Here is a 27,651-nt window from a genome sequence, read left to right on the forward strand (position 1 = left end):
ATTAGTTTGAATAGAGCCTGCCCGCTTAACAACCGGAGAGGTGGGAGGAGGAACCGGTTCGAATTTGTGAAGTGGCCCAGTGTTGATTGGTCCGTTCGAGAGCGACGGCGAGCCGCGATTGGCCGGGCATGAGAATGAACGCGCGGCGATTGGGCAGCCACGGGGAAAGGGGGCGTGGCAGTTAAAGAGCCTCCCGGGCTGGCGCGGACGCGTGAGAAAGCAGTAGCCAAGCCAGGGATGCCACAGCCTGAGTGAAAGCGGCGAGGGGCGCCCGGTGCTGCCAGCCCCAGCTCAACGGTGGCTGAATAGGTACCCAACGGCGGAGGTAGCTACCCGCTCCCGTGAGGCTCTGACAGGCCGAGTCCCGCGAGCGCCGAGCCTGCGGCTGAGGAGAAGCTTGTCGTTAACTTGGGCCCCGAGTCCGCGGGGAGCGCGCTGCCTCTGCTGGCGTTCGCGGCTCGCCGGGCGGGCTCCGCCAGGCGGCTGCTTTCACGGGGAACCGGCGACGGAGCTGAGCGGGCAAGGCTGTGAGTTTCCCGCTGCGGCTCCGACAATAGCCCGGCCTCTTCGCGGGGGGAGGGGGGCGCGGGAGCAGGGAGTTGTTGGGAGAAAGAGTAGAGAGACTTTCCTCGGACTAATGGCTGGTGGCAGACGGGAGGTTGGACTAGATGATCGAATGGCCTTAGACACTAGGAAACTTCTTTTGCCCCAGCTCTACCCCCAAAATGACAATAAATAACCGTGAGGAACCAGGCAGTGTGGACACCAGTGCAGGCTTCGCATCCCCTGGCCAGGCAAGATCCTTCCAGGAGATCACATGGCTGCTGAACAAAAGTAAATCCCTGGTAGGAAAGTCAGCATCGCCACTTTCTTGTAGGGGTGCTTAGTGAGTAAGTCTCCCCCCCCCACCCCCCGCTCCCTGTAGATATTTGGTAAAACATTCAAGTGCTTAATTACTCTTCTGTAACAGATGAGTACCCAGTTGGCTGTCTAAAACCTCTGCTACCTAACTCCTGCTGTCTGTCTTGCTCTACTTTCCTGCTACTCCCTCCTGTTTGCACTGTTCTGATTATTTTCCTTTTTCTGAAACTCCAGGCATCAAACAGACATCTGTCTCTTTCAGGTGGCTTACGTGTCTCTTTCACTTAATCATAAAAAATATTTCAGTTACATCGAGCAGTACCTTTTAAGATGATTTTCTTTGTGTGAAGCAACTTTTTGAGTGGTATCTCCAAATTCTTAATGCCTTCGGAAACACTTCAGTAAAATAGAAAAGGAGTACTTGTGGCACCTTAGAGACTAACAAATTTATTTGAGCATAAACTTTTGTGAGCTACAGCTCACTTCATCGGGTGCAGTGAGCTGTAGCTCATGAAAGCTTATGCTCAAATAAATTTGTTAGTCTCTAAGGTGCCACAAGTACTCCTTCTGTTTTTGCGAATACAGACTAACATGACTGCTGCTCTGAAACCTTCAGTAAAATAAGAGCTGTCTTTTGAAACTTGATCTCTCCTTTCTATCTCTGTCCTTTCTCTTGACTTTGTACTCATTAACTCTCATTTTGATAGGTACTAAGTTTTTGCTCTTCATCTTATCTTCCTTGCACTTCCCTGTACCTCTATGTGTCTGCCTCTCATAGCTGAGCCTGATACCTCAAATCTGAAACTACTTCTCAGACTTTTTTTAACCTGACTAGACTGTGGGACGTTAGTGCTTCTTCAAAAATTATAAGGGCTGTTGATCAATCACAGTTAAGTCATGCAATTAACTCAAAAAAAAATAATTGTGATTAAAAGAATTAATTCCAGTTTTAATCACACAGTTAAACAATAGAATACCAATTGAAATGTATAAGTATTTTAGATTGTTTTTCTACATTTTCAAATATATTGATTTCAGTTACAACACAGAATACAAAGTGTACAGTGCTCACTATATTATTTTTATTACAAATTTATGCATTGTAAAAATAATGAACAAAAGAAATAGTATTTTTCAATTCATCTTATACAAGTACTGTAGTGCAATCCCTTTGTCGTGAAAGTGCAACTTACAAATATAAGTTTTTTTTTTTGTTACCTAACTGCACTCAAAAACAAAACAATGTAAAACTTTCGAGCCTACAAATCTACTCTGTCCTACTTCTTGTTCAGCCAATCGCTAAGACAAACAAGTTTGTTATCTCTACAGGAGATAATGCTGCCTGCTTCTTATTTACAGTGTCACCAGAAAGTGAGAACAGGTGTTCTCATGGCACTTTTGTAGCTGGCATTGCAAGATATTTATGTGCCAGGTATGTTAAACATTAGTATGCTCCTTCATGCTTTGGCCACCATTCCAGAGGACATGCTTGCAGGCTGATGATGCTCTTTTAAAAAAATAATGCGTTAATTAAATTTGTGGCTGAACTCTTTGTGGGAGAATTGTATGTCTCTTCTTCTCTTTTACTGGCATTCTGCCATTTGTTTCATGTTCTAGCCATCTTGGATAAGGACCCAGCACATGGTGTTAGTTTTAAAAAAACTTTCACTGCAGATTTGACAGAACGCAAAGAATGTACCAATGTGAGATTCCGAAAGATAGCTAAAGCACTTGACCCAAGGTTTAAGAATCTGAAGTGCCTTCCAAAATCTGAGAGGGATGAGGTGTGGAGCATGCTTTCAGAAGTCTTAAAAGAGAAAACTACAGAACCCAAACAGAAAATCAACCTTCTGCTGGTGGCATCTGACTCAGATGATGAAAATAAACATGTGTCAGGCTGCACTGCTTTGGATGGTTATTGAGCAGAGCCCGTCATCAGCATGGAAGCATGTCCTCTAGAATGGTGGTTGAAGCATGAAGGGTCATATGAATCTTTAGCTCATCTGGCATGTAAAGATCTTGTGACGCTGGCTACAACAGTGCTGTGTGAATGCCTGTTCTCACTTTCAGGTGACATTGTAAACAAGAAGCAGGCAGCATTATCTCCTGCAAATGTAAACAAATTTGTTTGTCTTAGCGATTGGCTGCACAAGAAGTAGGACTGAGTGGACTTGTAGACTCTAAAGTTTTACATTGTTTTATTTTTGAATCCTCTTACTTTTTGTACATAATTCTACATTTGTAAGTTCAAGTTTCATGATAAAGAGATTGCACTACAGTACTTAGGTGAATTGAAATACTGTTTCTTCTGTTTTTTTACAGAGTAAATATTTGAAATAAAAAATATATATATATATAGTAAGCACTGTACACTGTATTTTGTGTTGTAACTGAAATCAATATATTTAATGTAGAAAACATCCAAAAATATTTAAATAAATGGTATTCTATTATTCTTTAAAAGCATGATTAATTGCATAATTAATCACGATTTATCTTTAATCGAGAGATTAAACACGATCAATTTTTTTAATCGCTTGACAAACTGAAAAATGATATGGTTTCTTGTCTTTTCCTAAAACTAAGGGTGACTCAAAATGAAAAATGTAACATCTTAAATTTTAACTAAAAAATTATTTTCTTCTAGGTGCAGCTCTGTGCTATGGGAGATGCAAAAGAAACTAAAATGCAGATAACACCAAAGACTCCAGGACGCGCCGCTGTCCTAAACCCCTTTGAAAGTCCAAGTGATTACTATAGTCTGCAGGAGCAGATTGTTTCCAGTCCTTCCGTCTTTAAATCAACAAAATCCTCATCAGTAAGATTTTATATCTAGTACAATGTCAGAGGCAATATTAATACTTCCAAATACTAATTTATCATTTCTTAAATGTGTAGATAGTTTTTACTAGAATTTAAGCAAGACTAAGTAGCATAGTTCCTTACAACCTTCTTAATACTAAAGGAAACCTACTGCTACAACTCAGATGTCACTTAGCAGTATGACTTTGTTTTTAAAATATTAATGATAACATTGCGTTAACATATATACTAAATGCAAAAAGCTATTTGTAGCTATTTGATGCTAATCAAATTCTTGAGAAAGGGAGGAATGAAGACCACTTGTTAGAGTTAGTCGTGGTCTAAATAGGTGCTCTGTCTGGAGCAATTCTTGTTCTAGGCTTGTGACGCAAGCAGGTTGGATACAAAATCTTTAGAGATGATGATATTTTACGTTCCTCTTTTTATTATTTTGCACTTTTATCACGTGAAGGCCTTGAAGTCCTGTGTAAATTGTTTATATCTATATACAGTAGAACCCTATTCATCCGACACTCCATTATTTGGCTCTCCTTGACAACCAGCATGCACATATCCAGAAAGGGAGCTAGCTCTCTTGTGGCTGCTATATGGTGCTGTAGCATTGCACTTTCCCATTCTCTGGTTTATCTGGATCATTTGTCCATAAATTCCAGGACACTGGAGTAAAATCATCACTTTGCAGAAGCAATATTAGTTTGACATGCAGTGAAGAAAACTTTAGTCCATTGAAACGCAAAAAAAATTTAGGTAGATGAAATATAATTTCCCAAACTGGAATGTGACGAGGTCCTTGGGGATATTACCCACAATTGTATGGATGTGGGTGTATCATGAATATCTTACCACAGGGGATCTGGATCTCTGTTTTACATGTATCTTAAAGAATGCACTGCTAGCAGTATAGAACCTTTAAACATCATGCTCAATTTCTGGAAGGACCGTGCCTTCTGAATCCCTAAATTCATTTCTATAACAATTTGAGGTTTTCCATCCAAATATTGGCCAAGCTTTATTCTACCTTTAAAATCTCCTTATAGGAAGAGGTGATATGACTACGGGTGTAGAAGTCTTGAGCATTGGGAGGCAATTTGATCTAGTGGACTGAGCATGGGACTAGAAAATAGGCACTCTGTTTTAATCTTGGCTCTGACACTAACTCTGTGTGATCTTAGACAAGTGATGTCACATACGTTCTCTTCCTCAATTTTCCCATCAGTAAAAGTGTGATAATACTTTTCTTACGGAGGTTTTGTGAGGTTTTAATGTTTGTAAAGTGCTTTTAAGATGCAAAGCACTCTGTAAATGCTAAATATGCTATGCTTTGTTTCATGTTACATACAATTGCAATCTATTAATGATCATTAAACAAAAATAGATTACAAGGTCAGTTGGTCTGATTCTGTAGTTTAAAGTTTAAGTAGCTCACTTAGCTGGCTGAAACAATTACTGTTGTTTTAGCTCATTTATATAAGGAGGTTTTGGCTCCAATGTGGCTTCTTTTTAAAGATATGTATTCTGTGTTTTTGATTCTGTCTGTTTAGAATAGTAAGCGCTGCATACTTCACTGTGATGTTCATTCCTTTCTCAGACTCCAGGAAAATTTAGGTGGTCTATTGATCAACTTGCTCTAATAAATCCTGTTGAAATTGACTCTGAAGATATTCGGCGTCAGGCAATGTATTTAAGTCATGCCAGGTAAGTTGCTTTTTATTTTATGCAGTGAACTGAACTGATATTTGAATACTAGAAAGCTATCCTTATATATGCATGGCTGTTTTATTCATGTTCATATAAATATTCAGCATTCTTTATCTAATACAGGGGTGGCCAACCTGTGGCTCCGGTGCCACATGCGGCTCCTCAGAAGTTAATATGCAGCTCCTTGTATAGGCACCGACTCCAGGGCTGGGGCTACAGGTGCCAACTTACCAAAGTGCTGGGGGCTGCTCACTGCTCAACCCCTGGCTCTGCCCCCACTGCACCCCTTCCCACCCCCTCCCCCTGAGCCTACAGTGCCCTTATCACTCTATAGAGAGAAAGATAAAACAAATACAGAGTGATATGGTTTCTGGAGTATCTTGGGTTAGGACAAAGACCATGGTGCCCGGGAAGTCAGTCGTAGGCCTGGGCTGAGAGTGAGTACTATCACAGGTACAAGTTCTCGCTTTGGAACAATTTTAACAGAAGATGATGGTCATAATGGAAAGGAAGTAGTGTCAAAAAACAAATATCCAGTACTTATTGGAGCTTGTTGAGAATTCTAATTTCATACATAGGCATGTCTCAATGACTCAGAGTTCATATACCTATCCAGTAATTCCAGGTATCCCCTCCACATCTTGCCTTGTCTCATCCATTGACAGAGCTAGCTTGTGTCATATATTTTCCACTCCCCACACTGGTAAATGCAGAGATTTTTTTTTTTTTTTTTTTTTAAAGAACTTCCTGATTCAGTTCAGGGAATGGGTATCAGAAAGGGAGGACATCATCCGGGAACACAATGATTGATTAAGGTCTGCTCCTACCATGGTTAACAGGCCTCTTCTGCTTGCAATAGTGTGTGTGTCTGATAGGGTTTTCTCATTGGGAAAACACGTTTAGGTCAACTCCATAGTCAGATTATCAGAATAGCTACTATACATTGAAATATCTTACTATTATAAGTCAATTTGGTGGGCTGGTCCAGGTCAGCCTTTTTGCATCTGAAAACAGTAAAAGTGCCCTGTGGTATCTTTGAGTATAAGGAACTGGGATGTAAAGTAGTGAAAGACATCTCAAAGCTGAGCAAGGTTCCTCCTATACATTTTTCCACCTTTTCCAGAGCTGCCTCAGCATGAAGGAGCAGTAGTGTTATTACTTATGCCTTTCTGGGTGAAGAGCCTATGACTCTCAGGCTTGATTAACCTAGCCGAGACATCAGAAGATCCAGTATCTCAGTGGAGCTACTGCAAAACCAGTTCTCCATCTGGGACCAGATAGGTTTAAAATGAATACATGGATAAAGTGATTATTGCTTTCCTGGACCCCAAAAGAGAAGAGAAAGGGGGGGGAAATACAGCTATTCTGTTCTCTGGTGCAAAGCCATAGTTTAACATGTGAAACATAACCTTGGATTCCTTCAGAAGGGCCTTTGGGTGTATGATTGTCAATGCAAAAAGGTCGCGTCTCCATAGTAAAATGTTCTTAATATGTACAAAACTTCCTCTCCTTGAACAAATCCCAACATTAAGTAGTTCTTTAGAGAATTAACCTTATTCCAGCTCTGTAAAGTCATAGAACACAACCTTGGAACCTCATTCTGCTTCTTACAGCACTTCCCAGATTCCACCCCTTGCAGGAGGTGGTGTTATACTCCTTGTCCATAAGGGTAGGCTTCTGAAAGGTTATTAGCGCCAGTCAGATGAAGGTGGGTTTTGTTTTGGGTTTTTGTTTTGTTTTTTGGTGTGGTTTTTTTTTTTTTTTTTTTTTTGGTTTTTGGTTTTTTTTTAATTTGAAAACGGAAACCTTTTTCACTGAAACCCAGTATTATACTTTTAATTCAGACAGGTAGTCCTCACAAATCCCTTGTGGGTCCGGGGACAGAATAGGCTCACTGCTCCTACGTGTTGTAAGAGGCGACTAAAAGGGGGCTGCCTGGACTGGGATGGGCTCTGCCAGGTTAGAAATTTGCCCAGGACGCAGCATATGATGAGTAAGTCAATAATGTCCATACCGGATTGATCATAGGCTGGGTTAATAATGACCACGCCATCCGTCTCCCACCAGGGCAGACACAACAAGTAAACTATTGGTGTAACCCCAACAAAGCGGATTTGTGGAAGAGATATCCTCATCATAGCCACATGGAATGTAAGGACATTGAGACAAACAGGGAGGTTGAAAGAACTCACGTATGAAATGGAACAATACACCTGTCACCTCCTAGGAATCTCTTGAGTTCAGATGGAAGAACTTTGGAGAGGTACTAATAGAAGAAGGTCATGTACTCTATTACAGTGGGAGAGGAAAAACATGTCAATGGCGTAGGATTTCTTGTGCATAAAGATATCAAGAGTTCAGTATTAGGATGCCACCCAATGTCCAGCAGGCTTATTTCCATCCATCTAAAGGCAGTACTGTTTAATATCACAGTGGTACAAGTCTATGCCCCTACAGCAGACTGACGATGAGCAAATTGAAGATTTTTACAATCAGCTGCAAGACATCAATAAGGTACACAAGAAAGATATCCTGATTGTACAAGGAGATCAGAATGCTAAAGTGGCTACTGATGCACAGGCAGATTGGAGAGATTATTGTGGTCCTTTCTGTAATGCGGTAACCAATGAGAGAGGATTGAGACTTTTGGAGTTTGCCAACTATAACAATCTGGTTCTTGCAAACACATTAGGAGCACGTAAAGCATCCAGACAATCAACATGGCATGCACCTAATGGTCTACATCACAGCCCAATCGACTACATCATGGTGCAAAACCGATTTCTTTCTTGGATTAACAGGCTTCTAAAACAAGGAGCTTCCATGGTGCTGATATTGGAAGTGATCACAACCGTATGATGCTAAATTTTTGGCTGTGGCTAAGAAAAATCATCAGGCCAAAGTTCACCAGAACCAAGTTTGACTTAGACTTGGAGACCAAAACATTACAGAGTCATTCCAAGCAATGATCGGCGGAAAATTTGCCCCTCTGCTTGCTCTAGAGGAAGACATAGAAACAATGATCAACAATTTCAACACTGTAATGAATGAGGCAGCAATGGACATCCTTGGGAAACATCAAAAGAAGACAAAACCATGGGTCACAAATGAAATACTACAAATGTGTGACATTAGAAGAAAACTTAAGACAAGAACAGCACTGAGGGAGCTGATAAATACAGAGGGATTGGCAGAAAGATCAAGAAAGGAATGAAGATGGCCAAGGAGATATGGATTGAAAAATAATGCTCTAAAATTGAAGAGTGTATCAATAATAAAAATAGCAAACAAGCCTTCCAAGTTGTAAAAGTTCTGACGAAGGAAACATGGGCCAAAGCTAACGCAATTCAAGACAAAGAAGGGAACAGTCTTACAGAAGAAAGCAACATCATCAATAGGTGGATAAACTACTGCTCTGATCTATACAACCACCATACAAAGGGAGATCCTAGTGTCTTAGGCAGCCCAGATTCAACAGAGGAGGATGATTTTCCAATACTATGTAAAGAAGTGGAGACAGCTATGAAATCGCTCAAGAACAGAAAGGCTACAGGTATTGACAACATCCCAGCTGAACTGATGAAATTCAGAGGAGAAATAGTAATAGATAGTACTCACCAGTAACAGTAATAGATGTACTCACCAGACCGGTGAGTGGCTCCCCACGTGGGCACAGTCACTAATCATCGCTCTGCCAAAGAAAGACAACCTGCAATTGTGTCAAAATTACTGGACCATAAGCTTAATTAGCCATCCCAGCAAAGTGATTTTGAAAGTCATATTGAACAAATTGAGGCCACAAGCAGACAATATCATCTCGGAAGAACAGGCTGGCTTTTGTGCTGGAAGAAGTACCACAGAACAGATTTTCAACCTTCGTGCACAATGTGAGAAGTACTTACAATACCAGCAGGATAGCTACCACATCTTTGTTGACTTCAAGAAGCCATTTGACAGAGTATGGCATGAAGCTCTCTGGGCAACCATGAAGAAGTACAATGTTGGTCGTAAGCTTATTCTTACCATTAAACAACTGTATGCCAAGGCCAGCAGTGCAGTTCTCATCAATGGCACAATAGGAGAGTGGTTTTGCACCGCTGTTGGAGTCTGGCAAGGCTGCCTTCTTTCGCCCACACTGTTCAACATCTACTTGGAGTGCATAATGATTGATGCCCTAGAAGATCACATATGCACAGTCAGCATTGGGGGGGTGAACAATCTCTCATATCTTCGGTTCGCTGATGACATTGATGGCCCGGCAGGCAGCAAAGATGAACTTGCCAACCGTCTGAAACGATTGGATGAAACCTCTGCAAAATATGTCATGGAAATCAGTGCAGAGAAAACCAAGCTGATGACAGACAAACATGATGGGATCAGTTCACATATCACTGGCAGTGGACAAGAGCTGGAGACGGTGAAACAGTTCAAGTATTTGGGGGCAGTCATCACTGATGAAGGATCCAAGGTAGAAATTTGGGCAAGAACTGCGCAAACAACAGCAGCAGTGGCAAAGCTAAAGCCAATTTGGAGAAATAAGAACATCTCCTTGGAATCCAAACTGAAACTGCTGCACGCATTGGTCACTTCATTTTTCTGTGTGCGTGAGAGACATGGATCCTTACTGCAGAACTTGAATGGAAAATACGGGTGGTAGAGATGAGATGCTTCCGTAAAATCCTAAGCATCTCCTACTTCGACCACGTCACTAATAAAGAGGTCCGCAATATCATCACCCAATGCGCTGGGTCATATGAAGACCTCCTGATGACCATGAAGAAGCACAAGCTGAAGTGATATGGCCATGTAATGAGATCATCTGGCCTATCCAAGATCATCTTCCAAGGGACATTACAGGGGGAAGAGAAAAAGAGGTAGACCCAGAAGAAAAGATGGATTGACAACATAAAAGAGTGGACAGGAATGGACTTTGCGGAGACTCAAGCAGTGACACACATTTTGTCAGGGGTGGAGACAGTTGGTTGATTGCTCATCAGTGATGGTGCCCCAACGACCAGTGTGGTTATGGGAGTGATGATGATGAAAATGAGTCCTCACAACTGTCGATGTCAGTTTTTGTTACCTTGAGTAAATTCAATAAATATTCCATCTTAAGTGTCAAAGTCCAGTTCTTAGGAGCACTGACTGTCTCTTTTCAGAGTAGCATATTGTGCCCCTGGGGGAATTCTGTGCCAAAAAATTAAAAATTCCGGGCACTATATTTTAAAATTCTGCATATTTTATTTGTCAAAATAAAACTATAATCACACCAGTTTCGATTATTTTGGTAATTTATTTCAAAATACCTGTCAGCAGGCATGTCTGTTACAATACATACAACAAAAAATTCAGGAAATGTTTTTTGACAAATAGATTCCTTACTAGGCATATTAATTCAGAACTTTGAGTAATAATTCATTTAAACTACAATATAGAAACGTATTTCCTGCACCCCTCAGAAGCAGTGCAAAGGCTTGGGGGAATCAAGAGTAAGGGAGGAGCTGAGGTACAGGGAAGTAAATGCTGGGAAGGAGCCTGGGAATGAGGCTGGAGGGTTGTTGGATGTGGGTGGGGGGAAGTATGGCACTTTCTGGGGTGAGGGGAGTGTTGAGGAATTGGGGACCGTTCCCCGTGCAGACCCTGGCTGACCCCTAGCCTCTCCCATTCAGTCCGGCACATCTGCCCTTGTCCCCATGTGGCCCTGCACCTCCACTCAGCCACCCCCCTCTCCCTGTCCCTTGTGGCCTTTCGCCCCTTTCCCATTCAGCCCCTGGCTCAGTGCTTTCACCCCACTAGCTCCTATGCCCCTTCCCCCGTCTGTCCCCCACTCTTGCCCTTCTGAACCCCTGATCCTTTGTGCCCTGCTCTGTCCGCTCTCTCCTCTCCCCCTCCCTTCTTCCTTCCCCGCCCAAATATCCCGTGCCTTCTCATCTGGCCCTGCAGGCGTGTTGCTGTGAGAAATGCAGCATCAGGCCCTCCTTATCCACAGCTGGCTGCTCAGGACCATGAGCCTGCTGTCCTCTCTTCTGGTGCTACAGCAGCCCCTGGTGGGTGAAAGATGTAACTGCATTGCCTTTCCAGCAGAACGTATTTTCCCCCAGGAATAATAGTGGTTGTCCAATATTAGCCAATGCAACTTCCTTTCTTTTGGCAAAAGCCTTCTCCGTGCCTTTGAGCCCAGGGGAAGGTGGAGAATATCATATACATTTACCTTGTTTTGGATCCCCATATTTAAAGACTGATCCTGCCTCTTACCCTGGAGGCTTGCTGCTATGACAATCCTACTGTACCAGATTTTTGAATCTTAGCATGACAAAGAATAGGGAACCTTTTCCATGCTTTTTCTTGAAATTTCCTTTCTTTGAGTAATTAGTAAGTCCACAGATCTGGACCAATCTGGAGACAAATGGATCATCCAGAAGAAAGATGGAATTTGACATTCAAGAATTTGTTTCTTGTTAGGTTGAATATGCTGTATCATAGAATATCAGGGTTGGAAGGGACCTCAGGAGGTCATCTAGTCCAACCCCCTGCTCAGAGCAGGACCAATCCCCAACTAAATCATCCCAGCCAGGGCTTTGTCAAGCTTGACCTTAAAAATATCTAAGGAAGGAGATTCCACCACCTCCCTAGGTAAAAGAGTATTGGAGCATGACAAGTACTGTGTGTCATAGAATCAGAATATCAGGAGGTCATCTAGTCCAACCCCCTGCTCAAACCAGGACCACTCCTCAATTTTTGCCCCAGATCCCTAAATGGCCCCCTCAAGGATTGAACTCACAACCGTGGGTTTAGCAGGCCAATGCTCAAACCACTGAGCTATCCCAAAATCATCTGCGGAAACCCGGGATCAAACCACGAACCTTTAGGTCTTCAGTCTAATGCTCTCCCAACTGAGCTATTTCAGCTCAGCTCATCAAGAGAAACTGTCCTTTTTCCTCACAGCATAGTTAACATAATCCTCCGCTGCCAGTGACTGACTGGTGTGGTTTTGTCTCCAAGCTGCTAGAAGGCTAAAGTACCATTGTAACAAATATGTAGACCTTATTACTCAAAGAAAGGAAACTTTCAAGTGAGCATGGACACATTTGCCTATTCCGTGCATAAATGGCAACTTATTACAGGTTTCTGAGATCAGTATTAACAACTTCAACTATTCCCAAATTCCGCTGTAGTATTCTATCAGCTGATGAGTTCAAGCTGAAAGACCCAAAACACGCTTGTTTGTCTCTTGTAATTCTTACTGTATATTTGGTACAAAATTTGCTTGGGGTGTCCTAGGCCAGTCTCCTGGCTTTCTTCCTCTTCATTTTTCACTGGATGTTTTCAGATTAGATGATATGGTATGAAGTATCTGCTGTTCAAAAAAACCACATAGCAACATGAATACTGTGCCAGCGTTGCATTTTGACCATGGCTTAATACAGGATTGATATTTTAGGTGCCAACTACATATGATGTTTTTGCCTTTGCACTTTCCAAACTCACTGCCCAAAGAAAAAGCACTTACTCTTGCACTTAATGTTATGAATCTCACTCTTCTCTTAACTAGATGCTGCCTTTTCAGTCCCCATGTTTCGGCTTTGCAGTCTGACCTGCAGGGATACTTGTTTTTGTGATCATTTGTACTTACGAATAAATGACAAGTGAAGGTGCCTGGCCTGTTCTTTTGCTATGTTATCTTAATTCTGGACTTGTGCACTATAACAACTTAGCAGTATCATAAGCTCTTAGTTGTAGATGGTACCTTTTTTGTATATTGACATATTGCAAGTCTAGTGAGAGCCATGACTGACCCCTTTTGGGGGGGAAAAAGAGGTGGTATCAGGACATCTATGAATTTTATACTAATTAATAGTTCTATCACTTATCCAAATGCTGTACCCAGTCCTTTCTAAATATGTAATTTATGTGGTCTGAAGAGATTGTTCACATATAACTTCCATATAAATATTTTCATGCCTCTGCTGTTCTTCAAAAGCTATGTTATTAGTATGAATTTCTTTGGTTGTCATTTATAAGCCTCCTAAGGACTGGTATAGTGAAGCTTTATCAGTTATGGTGACACAAAAAGGAAACTGTACCATTTGTGCAAAGCTGAACAAATCATTTGAATATGGGTGAGAAATATGTGAACTAGGGGAAATACCATTTAATACACGCTTACTTTTGGAATTGCCTATTTTGTGTTAGATTGTTTAAAAAAAAAATCTTAACTCAGATATTTGATGTGATTATTGCGTTGGGCTAGGATAAGGTGGGTTTATAAGCCACTTGAAGAGGGAACCTTTCGTTGGGGAAGAAGTAGATAATGTCAAATAAATCTATACAAGTTCCTTCGTTTTCCATTTTGGCTTTACTTTTTTTCTGTTTAAAGAGCTTTCTTCCTTATGGTCAAATTCCTTGTCTTGCTTGATCCTAGAGTGAGTTTCTCTTTAAGTCTATTTTTATAGTAATTTTAAAAGTTGTTTATAGAAGCATTCAAAATCAGAGATTTAGGTGGAAAGAGAAGCTGTATTATGAGCAAGACAGATATCAGTCAACTAGAAATCTTTCATAATAGTAAAAGGGATATACAGAAGCTTGCAAAATAAATCACTTACTGTGTAAAATGTTATTACAAAATTGCCCAGGGTGGGAACTCCTTCTTTAAAGTTGCTAATTGTCTGCGTACAGTAGACACTTATCAATTTTGAATACAAAGGAATTGCACACAGCACATTATGAATACTATACATAGAGTAAATTGTGATTTATTTTAAAAGGCAGCTAATCTTAATCTTCTATAAAAATGGTACTTTTCATTTACTTGAACCATCAAATTCAGTAATGGCATTGGTAATTTATTGGTTTTTTTTTCATTTGCATTGTTTAGAATAGATAAAGAGATGGAAGACAAAAGACAGAAAGCCATTGAAGAGGTAATTAAAATTGCTATTGATATTAAATCAGATATTAATATTGTGTATATGGGTAAAATGAACAATCGTAAAAAGTAAATTTTCAGTGTTGTCTAGCAACTTTGCAAAGCAACTTTGAAAGCAACTTTACAAAGTATGAGGTAGCTCTTCACTAAGAGCCTGTGGTATTTTAATGGTTAGTAGAAGATCGTGCAGTTTACTGCTTATCTCTTGTAGTTTTAGAATGGGAATCCTTATTTGTGGCTTTTATTGGATTTCCTCCACCCTACAATTTTAGGCCAAAGAAGCAGACTTTGTAACTTTCATGTTATCTAGACCTGAAATGTGGCATAAGTCTTTTAGAGCACTCCACAAAAATATCACCTGTGATATAAACTCTCCAAAGATGTCCTGAACAGATGACAGTTTTCAAAATACCCAGGGGTTGAATCTCCATGTTTCTAAGTCCTGCTTGCAGTTATAATGGTGCCCGGCAATCTTTGCTTTTTCACTGAGGGAAAAATCTTATTGGAGAGTTGGCTGGCCTGTTACTTCTGACCTGAATTGCTTTTTTTTTTTTTTTAAAGAGAATTTAAACAGCCATCTGTTCAGTAATTGTCACCAGCAGATGGGCAACTCTGTGCCACAAATGCCATGGGGCCAAAAAACTAGCTAAAGGAGTTTCTACCGGAATCTCAACTTAGAGGTATGGAGGAGAGAACTGCTTTTTGTGGGGTTGCCTACACTAGTACTCTTCCCACTACTGAACTAGTGCTGGTTGTAGGAATGGTGGAAGAGTTAGTGTAGATTATGCTTTTTTTCCCCACCGTGTTGTCTAGCCCTGCTCTACTGCACCAACAGTGTGAAAAAGTACTGCAAGTCTGCAGAGTTAGATGTACCGTCTAAGAATAACTTGTCCTTCTCATAATTCTCTCTCCTTTTTTTTTTTCCCCCCCCCCTCCATGAAGTGTACTAACACCTCATAGGTACTTACCTTGGACGATTGACTGGTATGCAGTAAGACACTTCATAAGATCATGTGCCGTCATGGTTAGGATCTAAAAATACATCTCTACAAGATAATAAAATTCTGACTGAAGAAATTCAGTTCTCTATCCCTCGGCCCATGCCACTTCCCGCAGCCCCCATTAGCCTGGAGCAGTGAACTGCGGCCAGTGGGAGCTGCGATTGGCCGAACCTGTGGATGCAGCAGGTAAACAAACCAGCCCGTCCTGCCAGGGAGCTTACCCTGGCGGGCCACGTGCCAAAGGTTGCCGATCCCTGCTCTACTCAGTGAAAGAACTCCCCATGGGGGCATACTTCTCCAACCTATCCGGCTTCATCCTGCTTTGGGTATTCTTTCTTTAATGTTTTCTAGCTTCCAGTCAAATCTGCTTGTGGGTGTGGTGTGGTGTGGTGATTTTTTATTTCTTTCTGTCAAGGTCTTCCTTGGCCCAGAATTATCACTAAACTCCAGTTTCCTTGCCCTTTTGGTTCCTGCAGTCCTTCTGCCTCCCCCCAGAGCTTTGCTTCAGTGCATTGGTGTAACTTACCTCTGCACCTCAATGCTTGCTGTAATGTACAGCTTTTAAGTATCAACACTTCTGGAAACTCTACCTTCATAGTCTCTTGTACTCAGTTATGGGAGTTTTCTGATCAGGGAGAAGAGCAAGTAATCCATTTTTCTAATAATTTTTCCATCTTAGGCACTTAAAGTTAAGTGCTTAAACCCTTGTATTCCTCCGCAAAGCACCTTTGTTTAGATGAAATTAAAGTTGTAGGTACATTTAAGTAATATCCAAGTTTAAAAAAATAAATAAATTAAACATTGGAGAATCAGGAAATGCAGAATTAAGTTTGTATTTCACAGACAACTCAAACTGCCTTAACACTCCACAGCACAGCTACAGATGAGCAAATAAGACAGCCACATTACGTTAACTGTCATGAGTTTAATTTTTCAGTGACAAAAAAACCCTAGAATCCATTGATGATGACTGCTTTACTGCTTTCTTTACGACCATACATAGTATGCATAAATGACTTTTATAAACTGATTAGATAAATAGTATGCCAAAGATAAATTCCTGTTCCTCATTAAGGCAGGATCAGACTCTAGTTCCATGTGGCGGCCAGTTGTCCAAGTGTCAGTAAGCACAGCTAGTATATATCCACATACAAACTTCATATGCCCATATCTTATTAGAACATTTTCATGAAAAGGGAAAAGCTTAGAGTAGTGACAAAGAAGCATATGTAATAAGTCATGTATGTGTAAAACTGATTTCTGTGGTGAACATATATCAAAACTATGAGCAATAGGGTCCTGTGGGGCAGTTACGGTAGTTTGGCTGCCTTGTTTTGAGAGGTACAATCAAATGCATTTCCTGATTGAAGATGCTGTTGTAATGCTTCTGTCTGGGCCTTGTACAAATGTTCAAAAGCCAGTGAAGCAGTGGATTTGCACCAGTGCAGAGCTGGTCTGAAAGAAGAAACAGGCCCCTAGTATATATCTCCTTTGGTGAGGTTTCCGTTCATTTGTAATAATGCAGTTCTTTGCTTTTTGCTTCTCCAAAAAGCCAACCTTTCTGTTCTTATCTCGTTTGACCTTACTTCATGCTAGTCTATAGAGGAAGTTGAGTGGGGAGAGGTTACCTGTTTTGATAGTAAGGTTCCTTACTTACTTTGGCATTTCCAAAGCCAATGAAATCACACTAGAGGCAATGGAAGCCAACATACTGATGGCTTCTGAGCACAAGGGAAGTTGTAGGTAGGACCGAGGAGTGTCTTGGGGATTATTAGGGAAAGTAAGGCAATCAAACAAAACCCACTTAGCTGTGCTTTGGTAGCCTGAGGAAGAGGGCGTGACATTCTGTTCGAAGCCTTTGGGTTACCCCTCTGCTTCCGCAAGGGAGAGCTTTGCTGGAGATTAGTGTGTGTCAGCTGTCTGCCCATCAGTCTGTCCTCTTCATCAGCAAACTCCTTCAGGCTCTGCCAGTCTAAACTGAGTCCTGAGTTCCACCAGAAACATCTCTCTGCAGCGTCCAGTCCCTCTCACTGGAAACTCACAGAAATTAAGTTTGCTGCCTCCAAAGAGACAGTATATACACCAGCCTGTTAAATTAGCTGAGGACTCGCTCTGTATATCAAAATAACAGCACTGTGATGGTTTATAGTACAACTAAGAATAAGTTTATTAATAAAAAAACACAGATTTAAGTCCTATTAAGTACAAGAAAAAAGACAGGTATGGTTACAAATAAAACATGCTTTCTAGTGACTACGGTATAATTCTAGCAAGTTACAATCGTTGCGTAGCAGTTTCGTCACTTACGTCAACTTGCCAGCATCTCTAGCCCTCCAGGTGAGGGGATCCAACTTTCACGGAATCGCAGGGTGCCGTTCCCTAAATGATGGATAACTAGAATGTCTTTTTTGCTCCTCCCCGAAGTCCACTGTCTTTGCCTCAAGAAACAGAAAGACTTCCTAGGGGTGCAGGCTTAGACCCCGGTGTGCTCATTAAGCTGTTAACTTGATTGCTATGTTTACCTTGTGTAAATGTACTTGCATTGTTCTTTGCCTGCAGTCAAACCAGTCAGGCTTATGTACTGCCTCCCAAACACATTTTAATAACGTGTTTCCAGCACATCAAAATTCTTTGTACACAACCCTTGTATGTCTTTGCATATATTACACAATGATTTTCTGGACCAGCATTTACATATGATACTTTACTTGGCAACTTTTAGATACATATTTTGACAGTGGTGTGTTAGTTATTGAGTATATCCAGCTTGATAAGTTACAGTGTGGTGGGTGCTCTGCCAATTGGCATTGAGGGGTTCTTAAGGTCACAGAGGGGAATGGTTCTTCTGTCTAACACTAAAGATTTTAAAAATTATCAAGATTCTAAAAAAGGTGGTGCTTATTACTGTTATTGCCCTTCCCTACAATATTGTATTGAATGAATTTTTGTTCTTTTTTTCCTTTAAGTAAAAACAGGGGCTTTGTCACTCAGAAAATTTGCCATGGAATGCATCTGTTGCTATGGAATTGGGTTCCAGTCTAAGCTTTTATTTTAAAAAAATGAAATCTAGCCCTTCCGATGGAATTACCTTTGAAACATAAATTGTGTAAGCTTGTGGACTGTGGTCTTGCTGAGTTGAAGAGCCTCAAACAATAGCTTTGTTGGTTGGGCGTTTGACATTAGTGGTTAGTTTTTGTTAGTAATGGTTGATTCTTCTTTGAATTATTGTTCACACATTCCACTTATGGTACACATTCCCCTCATTTGTTTGAGATAGGAATCTGTTGTGGCTGTGAATGCACCCTGAATGTTCTTATGTCTCTCAGTGAGGGCATAAAGGATGGAGCAAACCAATTGCCATTCAGTTCCCTCTCAGCACCTCCAGTTTTGAGATTGAACTGCTTGCTGTCCATTCTTCACAAGCTGCTGGCTCTCTTTTTCTCTGTGTATATATTCCTATCCCAGCTAGTTTAGTTGTTTGCTCATTGGCAAAGGGTATTTTATAGCCTTCTCTTTTAACCAGAAAATTTATATAATTAATATGCCTATAAAATATATATTTTCCCCCTGATACTGGAATTTAAGGATGGCTAATTCTAACCCCTGGATTCAAATACTGCCCCTCATGTGAGGGTGTTAGGCCCATTAATGGCTGGCACACTAGATGTCATTTTTATTTTTGTTTTTACTTGGGGGGAATTGCACATCCCTAGCAAATATGCAATATATAAGTTCTTTTTAAAAAGGCTGTTAAAATCCAAAAAAGTTTGTTTCTAAATGTTTTTTAATGGATTAAATCAATGAGACTGGCTTCAGACCTTGGTGTATCTGAACCACTGTACATGACATGCCTGTTTCCAGAAGTGCTGCTGACAGCATGGGGCCTACACCACCGGAGTCCCATCAAACAAGACCAGCTCCAAGCTGAAGAAAATCTGGTAAACTTTTTTTGAAGAAAATTCAGTTTGGAGACAGTGAGAGGTAGATCTCTAATAAATCTCCTCTCTGGAAGAGAGCGTCTTCCTTTCACCATTCGAGGTGCAGAGACTTTGCAGGCTGTATTCACGAAGAATACCTTATCCTACTTTGTATGGGTCATGCAGGGAATCTAAAAACTCATCCTATGGCAAATACCATTCTGGACATGGACCATGACTTTCTATCCCAGGGCTGCCAGGACTTTATCTTAAATACATATGTGGTCATACTGGAATCCTTGGGGGCCATATAGGCTGGAACATCATCCAGGAAGATCACCTACTTATGTGAGATCTTCCTCTGTCTCAGCTGCTCTGATGTAGCAATCCTCTCAATCTGCTCAAACTGAGGAACCAAGTGAGTAGCATCCACCAAATTCAGCTGACATACTGGGACCTACCATTTTTTCCTTATCTCTGAATGAGGCTGTAGACCCACCTATCACATGATATACGGACAATTTTAAAGGGTTTCAGACCTTCTTGCAAGGGTAGCTGGCTCTTTACAGAAACATGTTGAGGAGGTGCAGTAATCCACCACTAATTAACATTCTTCAGTCCTCTACCTGAGAGAAAATAGCCCTCCCAATTAATGAGGCTGTAATGGACCTAGTGAGAATAAGATTCCTTCTACAGAAGTCCTTGCATCCCAAAAAAGCGGGTGAGAAATGCCATGTCCCTTCCCTGGGGGCTCTGTTTTTCTGTTCACATCCTGTACCAGGGTCACTAGTGGTTACACCCACAAATGGGAAATCAAGAACACAAAATACACAACAACAAAAGAAAGTAAACTAAAAAAAAATCTAGATTTAGTCAGTCTTAAATTGTATTTATCAGCTATCTTGCAATTTGTAATTGAAATTACCAGGCCCTGTTGGCCAGATATGATTTCTTGAATTAAGAAAAGATCTTGATGTTTGTAGGTAAGCTCCCTCCGGATGTTATGGAAGAATTTTCTTCCCTGGTGACTGAAGGTCAGTTAATGGCCAGGACTCATCTGAAAGCTGAACTTGACGCAGTAGATGTGCCTTAAGATTCATGGCCATAGCAGTGGTAATGAGAAGAGCCTCATGGCTTCAAAAGTCTGGCTTCCCACTGGAGGTTCAGCCTGCTATAGGGAATCTGTTTTGAGGAGCAGGACTTAATCAAAGCCCTTCGTACTCCCCTAAGGTCTATACTCAGGCCCTTAAGAGGAAGCATGTGAGACAATAGTTACTCTTCATGGATATATGTACCATTACTTCCATTTTTTTCATCAGAAACCTTCAGAACCATCTAACAAGCATTTCCATAAAGAGACTATTCTCCATGTTTGTCACTGCAGGTTTGTAACGGTCTACATCTGGCCTGAATCACTTGTTTTGACAAGTTAGTAGAGGAACATGAAATCGCTTCCAAAGACCCAGAACTTTCTACTCCTACTTTCATCAACAATTTGAGTTCCTTCAGGCACATGTGGCCTTCTGTATTTTCAGACCAATGGGTACTAGAGACAGTTACACAGGATATCAAGTTCCACACTGTGCCTACCTTTGGTCTTCTTGAGGGACATATCTCACAAGGGACTGTTACAGCAGGAAGCCCTCTCACTTTTATCTCTCGGACCAGTAGAAAGAGTTCCCTCTCAATACCAAGAAAAGGGACTCTTTCAAATACTACTTCATTCCAGAAAAGAAGAGAGGATGGCATCCCATCTTAGATTTATGAAAATTAAACATCTTAATTCACAAAATAAAGGGCAGGATGACCATGCTAGCTTCCATAATTTCCCCTCTAAATCCTGGGGACTTGATTTTTATCCCTTGACTCACAGGACACGAACTTCCATATTTCAATAATTCCACTCATATGAAGTACTTAAGATTCCTAGTGGTCAGGAACACTTTCATAATTGTGTTTTCACCCTTTGGATGCTCTGCAGTGCTGAGAGTTTTTACGAAAGTGTTGGCAGTGGTTCCAGTGCACTTAAGAAATATAACAGTCAACCCATACCTAGACAAGTGGTTAGTTTGAAAACAAGCTTTTAAGGTGAGAGATGCGATTCATTGTGTTCTTGAGCCGTTAACCACTCTTGGCCCAAAATTCAGCATGGAGAAATGCAAGTTAATACCAATTCCAAGAGTGGAGCTCATATGACCAATCCTAGACTCCATAAAGGCCACAGTGTCTACCTCAAGATAGGTTCGAGAACATGTCTGCCTTAATAGCTCTGGATAAAATTGAATCCAAACACCACAGTAAGGGCATGTCCTGTGCTGCTTGGACATATTGGACAAAGGCTTGTGTGCTTTTGTAACATTCAAGAAGACCAATCAGTCCAAATTATGATTGGCATTACAACAACCATGTTTACATAACCAGAGAAGGGGGCGGGGGGAATCTCCCCCATTATGCCAAGAGGCAATCAGGTTATGGAATTGGTGTATCAGACATTGAATCTCCCTCTTGGCAAGCAACTCTTCCATCATGTGTAGGAGATCAAGGATTTGGTCCTTTGCAATATCCTCTTGGGATGGGGTTATCCTCTGGTAGACAGATTTGCAACAGATAGAAGCAACAAGTATTCCCTCTTGAACTGAAGTCCTGACATCACCTCAGGCTCACTTTCAGATATCTTTCCGATTTTTGTGGTTGTGGACTATAATTTATGCATACCCAACAGTTCTGTTGATCCCAACAGTCTGACGCAAGATCCAGCAGGTCTCAGCGAAAATTATCTTAATTGCATCAGCATGGCTGAGATGATTTTGGTACCCCAGCATACTGAATCTTTTAGTCTACCAACCAAAGACATTATCTCTAATTCCATACTGGCTGATGCAACACGAAGGAACTGGACCTAAAGTATCTCTATTTCATCACCTGTCTGCTGGATGGAGGTTAGACTTTAGAAAAGTCCTGTTGTACATCTGCTTTAAAACACACACACACACACACACACACACACACACACAAAATCCCAACAGCATATTAAACTGTGGAAAGATTCTACAAGTTCAACCTACTCATCAAAATGGAAGAGATTTTTCCTCTTGGTAGCAGCAGAGATCTCTAATTCCACAGGATGCTGATTCATGATGTTTTATAATACATACTTGACCTAAAACATCTTTCAATAAGCTTCATCAGTGTTCACCTCTGTTCATCCCTCTCCTGTAGAGGGGGAGACAATTTTTTTCTCACATGAGTATTATAAGGTTTGTGATTGATCTTATCAGGGTATTTTCTAACAAAGAATCCCTCTATAGGGGACCTTAATTAGGTCTTATCTGTCCTAATGCGCCCACCTTTTAAGTCCAAGGCAGTTTGTTATTACACCTGTCCACGGAAATGGCACCTTTGAATGTGATTACATCTTTGAGAAGAGTTGGTAAAATCCACACCTTGATGGTGGACTCACCCTATACAGTTTTCTATCCAGATGAAATATCCCTCAGGATGCATCCCAAGTTTCTTCCTGAAATTACTATGAATTTTCATCTGAACCGAGGGATTCATCTGCCCACATTTTGCCCCCTAGGCTATGCTCTTCTAAGAGAGAGGCTGTGTTTCATATTTGGATGTCTGAGAGCATTGGCATTCTACTAGCAAAAGATTAAACCTTTTCAGAGATCTACTCCAAAACGATTTATGGCAGTAGCAGAAATGGTGAAAGACCTGTTTTGCCACAAAGCCTATCTGGATCAGTGGTTCCCAAACTTTTTCCGCCGCTTGTGCAGGGAACGCCCTTGGCAAGACTCCGATCTTGAGTGCATGTGCACTGTTAATGGAATATACGGTCAGCACTTCTCAAAAGTCCAGTTACTCCAGTTTTCCTTTTGACTGTGTTTTGGGTCTTGCTAGTATTGGTTAGGGTGGGAGAATTTCTTCCTTGTTTATCCAGGTTTTTATAATGACCTCCATCACCTTTTATATCTGAGCATTTCCAAAATCCAAACCTAACAGTGATGATTTGAGTGTCAAGTACTGTTAACTTTTAGCAGGAACCTGTCATAAATATGCTTATTTCTATGATCCTAAATGTCTTCCAAGGTGCCAAAAGCCCCAACAGTCACCACATATTCATCTTCAATAACAACTTCAACTTCCTCTTGATTGCTTCTACAAAGCATCCGAATTGTCAGTACAAAACTGTGGTGTACTGAAAATGAGATTTCCATTCTGCTGCACTATATTGCCTCAGAACTTAGTTCCAGCTTGCTGTAAAGTACATGGGACCTCTTAAAATCTAATCACTCTGCTGGAGTAATGAGACATGTTTGAGACACCAGCATTGAGTATGTTAATACAGATGTGTGAAGAAAGCTTTGTCAAAGCTAACATGGTGTACGTACCAGTATACTTGTGGAATTCGAAAAAGATGGGGCGCTTCAAAATGTTAACCTTTCTGTAACAATGGATGGTTTTTTTAAAATATCTTCCAGCCACACTAATTTGAACTGAAATTGTGTTGTTTTGGGCTGTATCTCAGAGAGGGAATTTGAAAATATGTGGCTGAAGAAATCTGATAGAAAGCTATCAGCTGTTCCAAAGTGAATTTTGATTAATCTTGGCTATGTTAAACATGCCCATAAGAATCAAAACTCAAGATTTTACAACTAGTTGCTTGCAAATACATATTTATAAAATTAAGTGGATAGTCTTAATGTTTGGGAGTATCTAATTATGTTTTTTCCTTTAGTTTTTCACCAAAAGTCTTATCGTTCCCTCTCCTTGGACTGATCATGAAGGGAAGCAAGTTTCCCAGTTTCATTCCACTAAATGTAAGTTGTGTATGTTTCTAAAGGTGTCTTTTAGTAGCTTAAATTTAGAAATCAGCTGTTTTGCATGTTTAATATGTATATGTTTAACTTTTTTAAGTTATAGACAGCGTGACTAGATGGGAACACTCACTTAAGTGGGGCCAGGATTTTGCCTAAAAAGTTAGGCTTCATGTTTTTTTTCAGTTCCTGTGAACTTCATCCTAGCTCTGATCTCATGGTAATACTTTGTCTCAATTATATTCTCATTACCTAAATTCCACTGTAATAATTGGAATTACCGTTTTGCTTCTTTCTCCCTTTCACAAAACAAGCATAATTATATTGACTAGGAAAATTGAACAGACTCTTACATTTTTATTGAACACACCAAATTTTTTAGAATTGGGTAATTTAAAAAAATGATCAAAATGTATAGTTTTGATTTTTTTAGTATAACATAATCCAAAATAAATTTCAAAACCATCAATTTGAAAAGAAAAATTGAAGCTTTTCATTCCCAAAATGTCATGAATGGCCTTTTAACACTATAATAACTTTTTCATTTGTGTCCCCTTCCTCCGCCCCCATCCCCCCCAAAAAATAACAATATGTTGGCAATATCAACATAATTTGACAAGCTTTTAGATTTCAATTGAATTGCATTTTCTGATGGAAAACTCTTACAACGTGAGCTGGTCAGAAAAACTGATATAGCCTCTCTCTGGCTTCTCTGACACTTGTCTCTCTAGGTTTGTTTTTTTTACTCTGTCCCAAACTTAGTTGCAAAAATCATGTTCTAGTTTTATTCTCTGAAAATATTTTGGTTTGATGTAAACTAAAGTATTACAATATTTTATTGTAGCTAACTATTTTTGAGAAGTTCCTCAATACAATCGGATTAACTATTTTCACTTTACTGCTGTTATGTTTCAGAATGGTAAAAAGCTTTAATTTAAGTTTTAACTGAATTTATCTAAATGATGCTTTACAGGTATAGATTTAAATAACATTTCACCGATTGGAAGACAGCTAACTGTGCAACCTGGAAAAAGCAATGGTTGGTATAAAACAGTATCAAGTGACAAAATGAACATGCACTCAAAGGAATATAAGAAGTTTTTATTTAAGCTAACTGAACTCCTTTTTAAAAACAAGTTTGTTTGGCTTCAGTACTGCCAGGGTGCTTGAGCACTTACCTAACTTTAAGCACATGAGTAGTCTCATTTAATGGGACGACTTAGTGCTTAAAGTTAGGCATGTATTTAGGCCCCAATTCAGCAAGGTATTTATGTTACTGTTTGTCTAGGAATAAATGTGTTCTTGGACTACATGTAGTATTACACGTAAAGTTCTGTTTATGCTTTGAAGCCCAAATTGCATACTAACTTAATTACATTATAATATAAAGATTCTTTGACATCCTCTCCCCTCCATTTTGTACGAGGTCACAGAAACTATTTTCTGAAACCTGTACATAAACACACAATTTTCAGGGTATTCCATTGATTTTTCTTGCTTGAGGTTTTTTTTTTTTTTTTAAAGGCCTTTCCCCCAGCTAAGGTATGGCTGGATATGGTGCCATCTGGAGAGCTTGTGTGTAACAACCCTTTTCACTTATCCCTGAGCCTGATTTGCTCCATACACTGTAGCCAATTCAGGACCCCAGGCCTATAAGTTTTTCCCTTTTCCTCATGGCAACACATTGTGTTTCACTAATTGAACTAGCTATGTGTTAAATACAATTTTAAAGTTAAACCTTTTACTTGCACTAGTTGACTAAGTTACTGTAGGCTAATTTCATTGTTTTTATTCATTGCAGCTGCTTGTCAGACAGTATTGTCTTTGCCTGTGGATTTTAACTTAGAAAAAATATTAGGTATGTCGTGTTGTACTTTATGTATGAATGTCTAAATTGAAAAATCTATTTTGCATGCTGATTAGGAATGGAGATACAATGCACTGGAAACCTAGTGTGATTCAAAATTGAGTATTCATAGAATTGCCCAAAGTACAAATGTTGTTTTGGACAGATAACAGCTCCTTGTCCTGTGGAGCTCCTGCTCTAATTTAGAAATGGCTCAGCAAGGGAGGACAAGAAACAAAAGGTGGAGGGATGGTGAATGGTAGGACAATGATGAGTGTACATAAACATTGTATTGCTATATTTTAAAAGATAGTATGTTAAAGTATGGGCCAGCATTCATAATGTAGGCTGGCTTGGAAGTTAGCTATGGAAGCCTAATAGTCTCAATTGCTAGATTGGGTTTGCATGACCATTTTGCAGGAATTTAAAAACTGCATACAGTAACCTCATGTTTATCATTGGTATAATGGAAGACCACAGGTCTTGAATCAAAAGAAAATATCCATGGTTTTCTAGGCTACACAGACTAGGAAGACTGTGCATACTATCTGCACTGCACACTGACCTATCTAAAGGAAATGTTTGCTTTTTGTGAAATACTTAAAAAGCAGAGTTATGTAACAGAACTTGAGTAGGAAGAGCTCAATAAGCTATTCTAGACCAGTCCATCTTATTCCCTTTACCTCTAGTTGGGGCCACATAATTCACGAGTTACTACTTCCTAGTCACATCCGCTGTGTGACTGACACAAACAGCTCATAGGGAAAAAGTAAGTGAGAAACAGCACAACAAAAAAATGCAATTCAACCTCATCCCAGCATCCTGACTTTTACAGATGGAGTGCTTTTACCAAGAATAGTTCTTTGAGTGCTTGTTCACGTCGATTCCAATCAGGTGTGCACGCATGGACACCTCAGGCGAGAGTCCGGGAGGCCATTATTTGGCATGGGCTTGTGGCATGCGCTGCAAGACTTAAAGCCTTGCGGCATGCCCCAGAGCCCAAGAAGGGGTGAGGGGACCGGGAAAGATCCCGCGCACAAACACTTGTATTAACTATAACTACACTATCAGCAAACAACTAGAAAACAAGAAGAACAACTAGACTAGATAACTGCACTAAGGGAGCACTTGCAAAGCAAGCGAGCCACAGTTCCAGCGGCCGTGACGGACGGTAAGAAGGAACTGAAGGGGGTTGGGTCGGCAGGGTCATATATTGAGTGCCATGAAGGTGCCACCCAGGGGCTCCCCAGCTGACTCGACGGGAACTGCTAGGAGAAAAACTTTCCAGTGACCGTGCACGTGGCGTGCACACACCTGATTTGGAATGGACGTGAACAACACATCGTGAAGAACAACAGTTACGAGAAGGTGAGTAACCGTTTTTCCTTTGGCGTTGCTACAAAGCATGACCCAGCCACTGCAAGGAGAGATGGTGCAGGACCCAAGGAGCAGGGGGAGGAGCCAGCTTATAGGTGCAGAATGTTTCTTTCAGTCTGTCATCTGGTGGTGGGGCTTTCAACCCATAGCAACACACTGGATGGAATATTTAGAATTTTCAACTTATTACAAATAAAATTACCAGTCTCTATTCCTACCATGGTTTTGTGACTCCATCCCATCGCTGAACTACATTGGTGGATGGGGTGGGACTTACCCTTCTCTTTTGAGAACGTGAGCCTGATAAATCATTTTCTATCTCTGATAGAACTCCATAAAGTGGCTCTTAAATTTTATCTGTCACCACCTCTGCTTTGCACTT

The 27,651-nt window shown here is 40.5% G+C and overlaps 1 protein-coding gene across 1 annotated transcript in view; it reads left to right on the plus strand.

Annotated features, from left to right (window-relative positions):
• Positions 1-182: 182 nt before the first annotated feature.
• Positions 183-27,651, plus strand: part of BORA (BORA aurora kinase A activator) — a 45,270-nt gene continuing 17,801 nt past the window's right edge. Inside the window, exons 1-7 of the mRNA XM_074944164.1 lie at positions 183-527; positions 3,509-3,679; positions 5,273-5,379; positions 14,258-14,303; positions 23,968-24,049; positions 25,020-25,085; positions 25,848-25,904. Coding sequence (XP_074800265.1) covers positions 3,524-3,679; positions 5,273-5,379; positions 14,258-14,303; positions 23,968-24,049; positions 25,020-25,085; positions 25,848-25,904 — 514 coding nt within the window. The 5' untranslated portion in view covers positions 183-527; positions 3,509-3,523. The remainder of the gene's footprint in view (positions 528-3,508; positions 3,680-5,272; positions 5,380-14,257; positions 14,304-23,967; positions 24,050-25,019; positions 25,086-25,847; positions 25,905-27,651) is intronic.

The sequence above is a fragment of the Natator depressus genome, chromosome 1 (genome assembly GCF_965152275.1).
Source record: "Natator depressus isolate rNatDep1 chromosome 1, rNatDep2.hap1, whole genome shotgun sequence".
NCBI classification, from domain to species: domain Eukaryota; kingdom Metazoa; phylum Chordata; order Testudines; family Cheloniidae; genus Natator; species Natator depressus.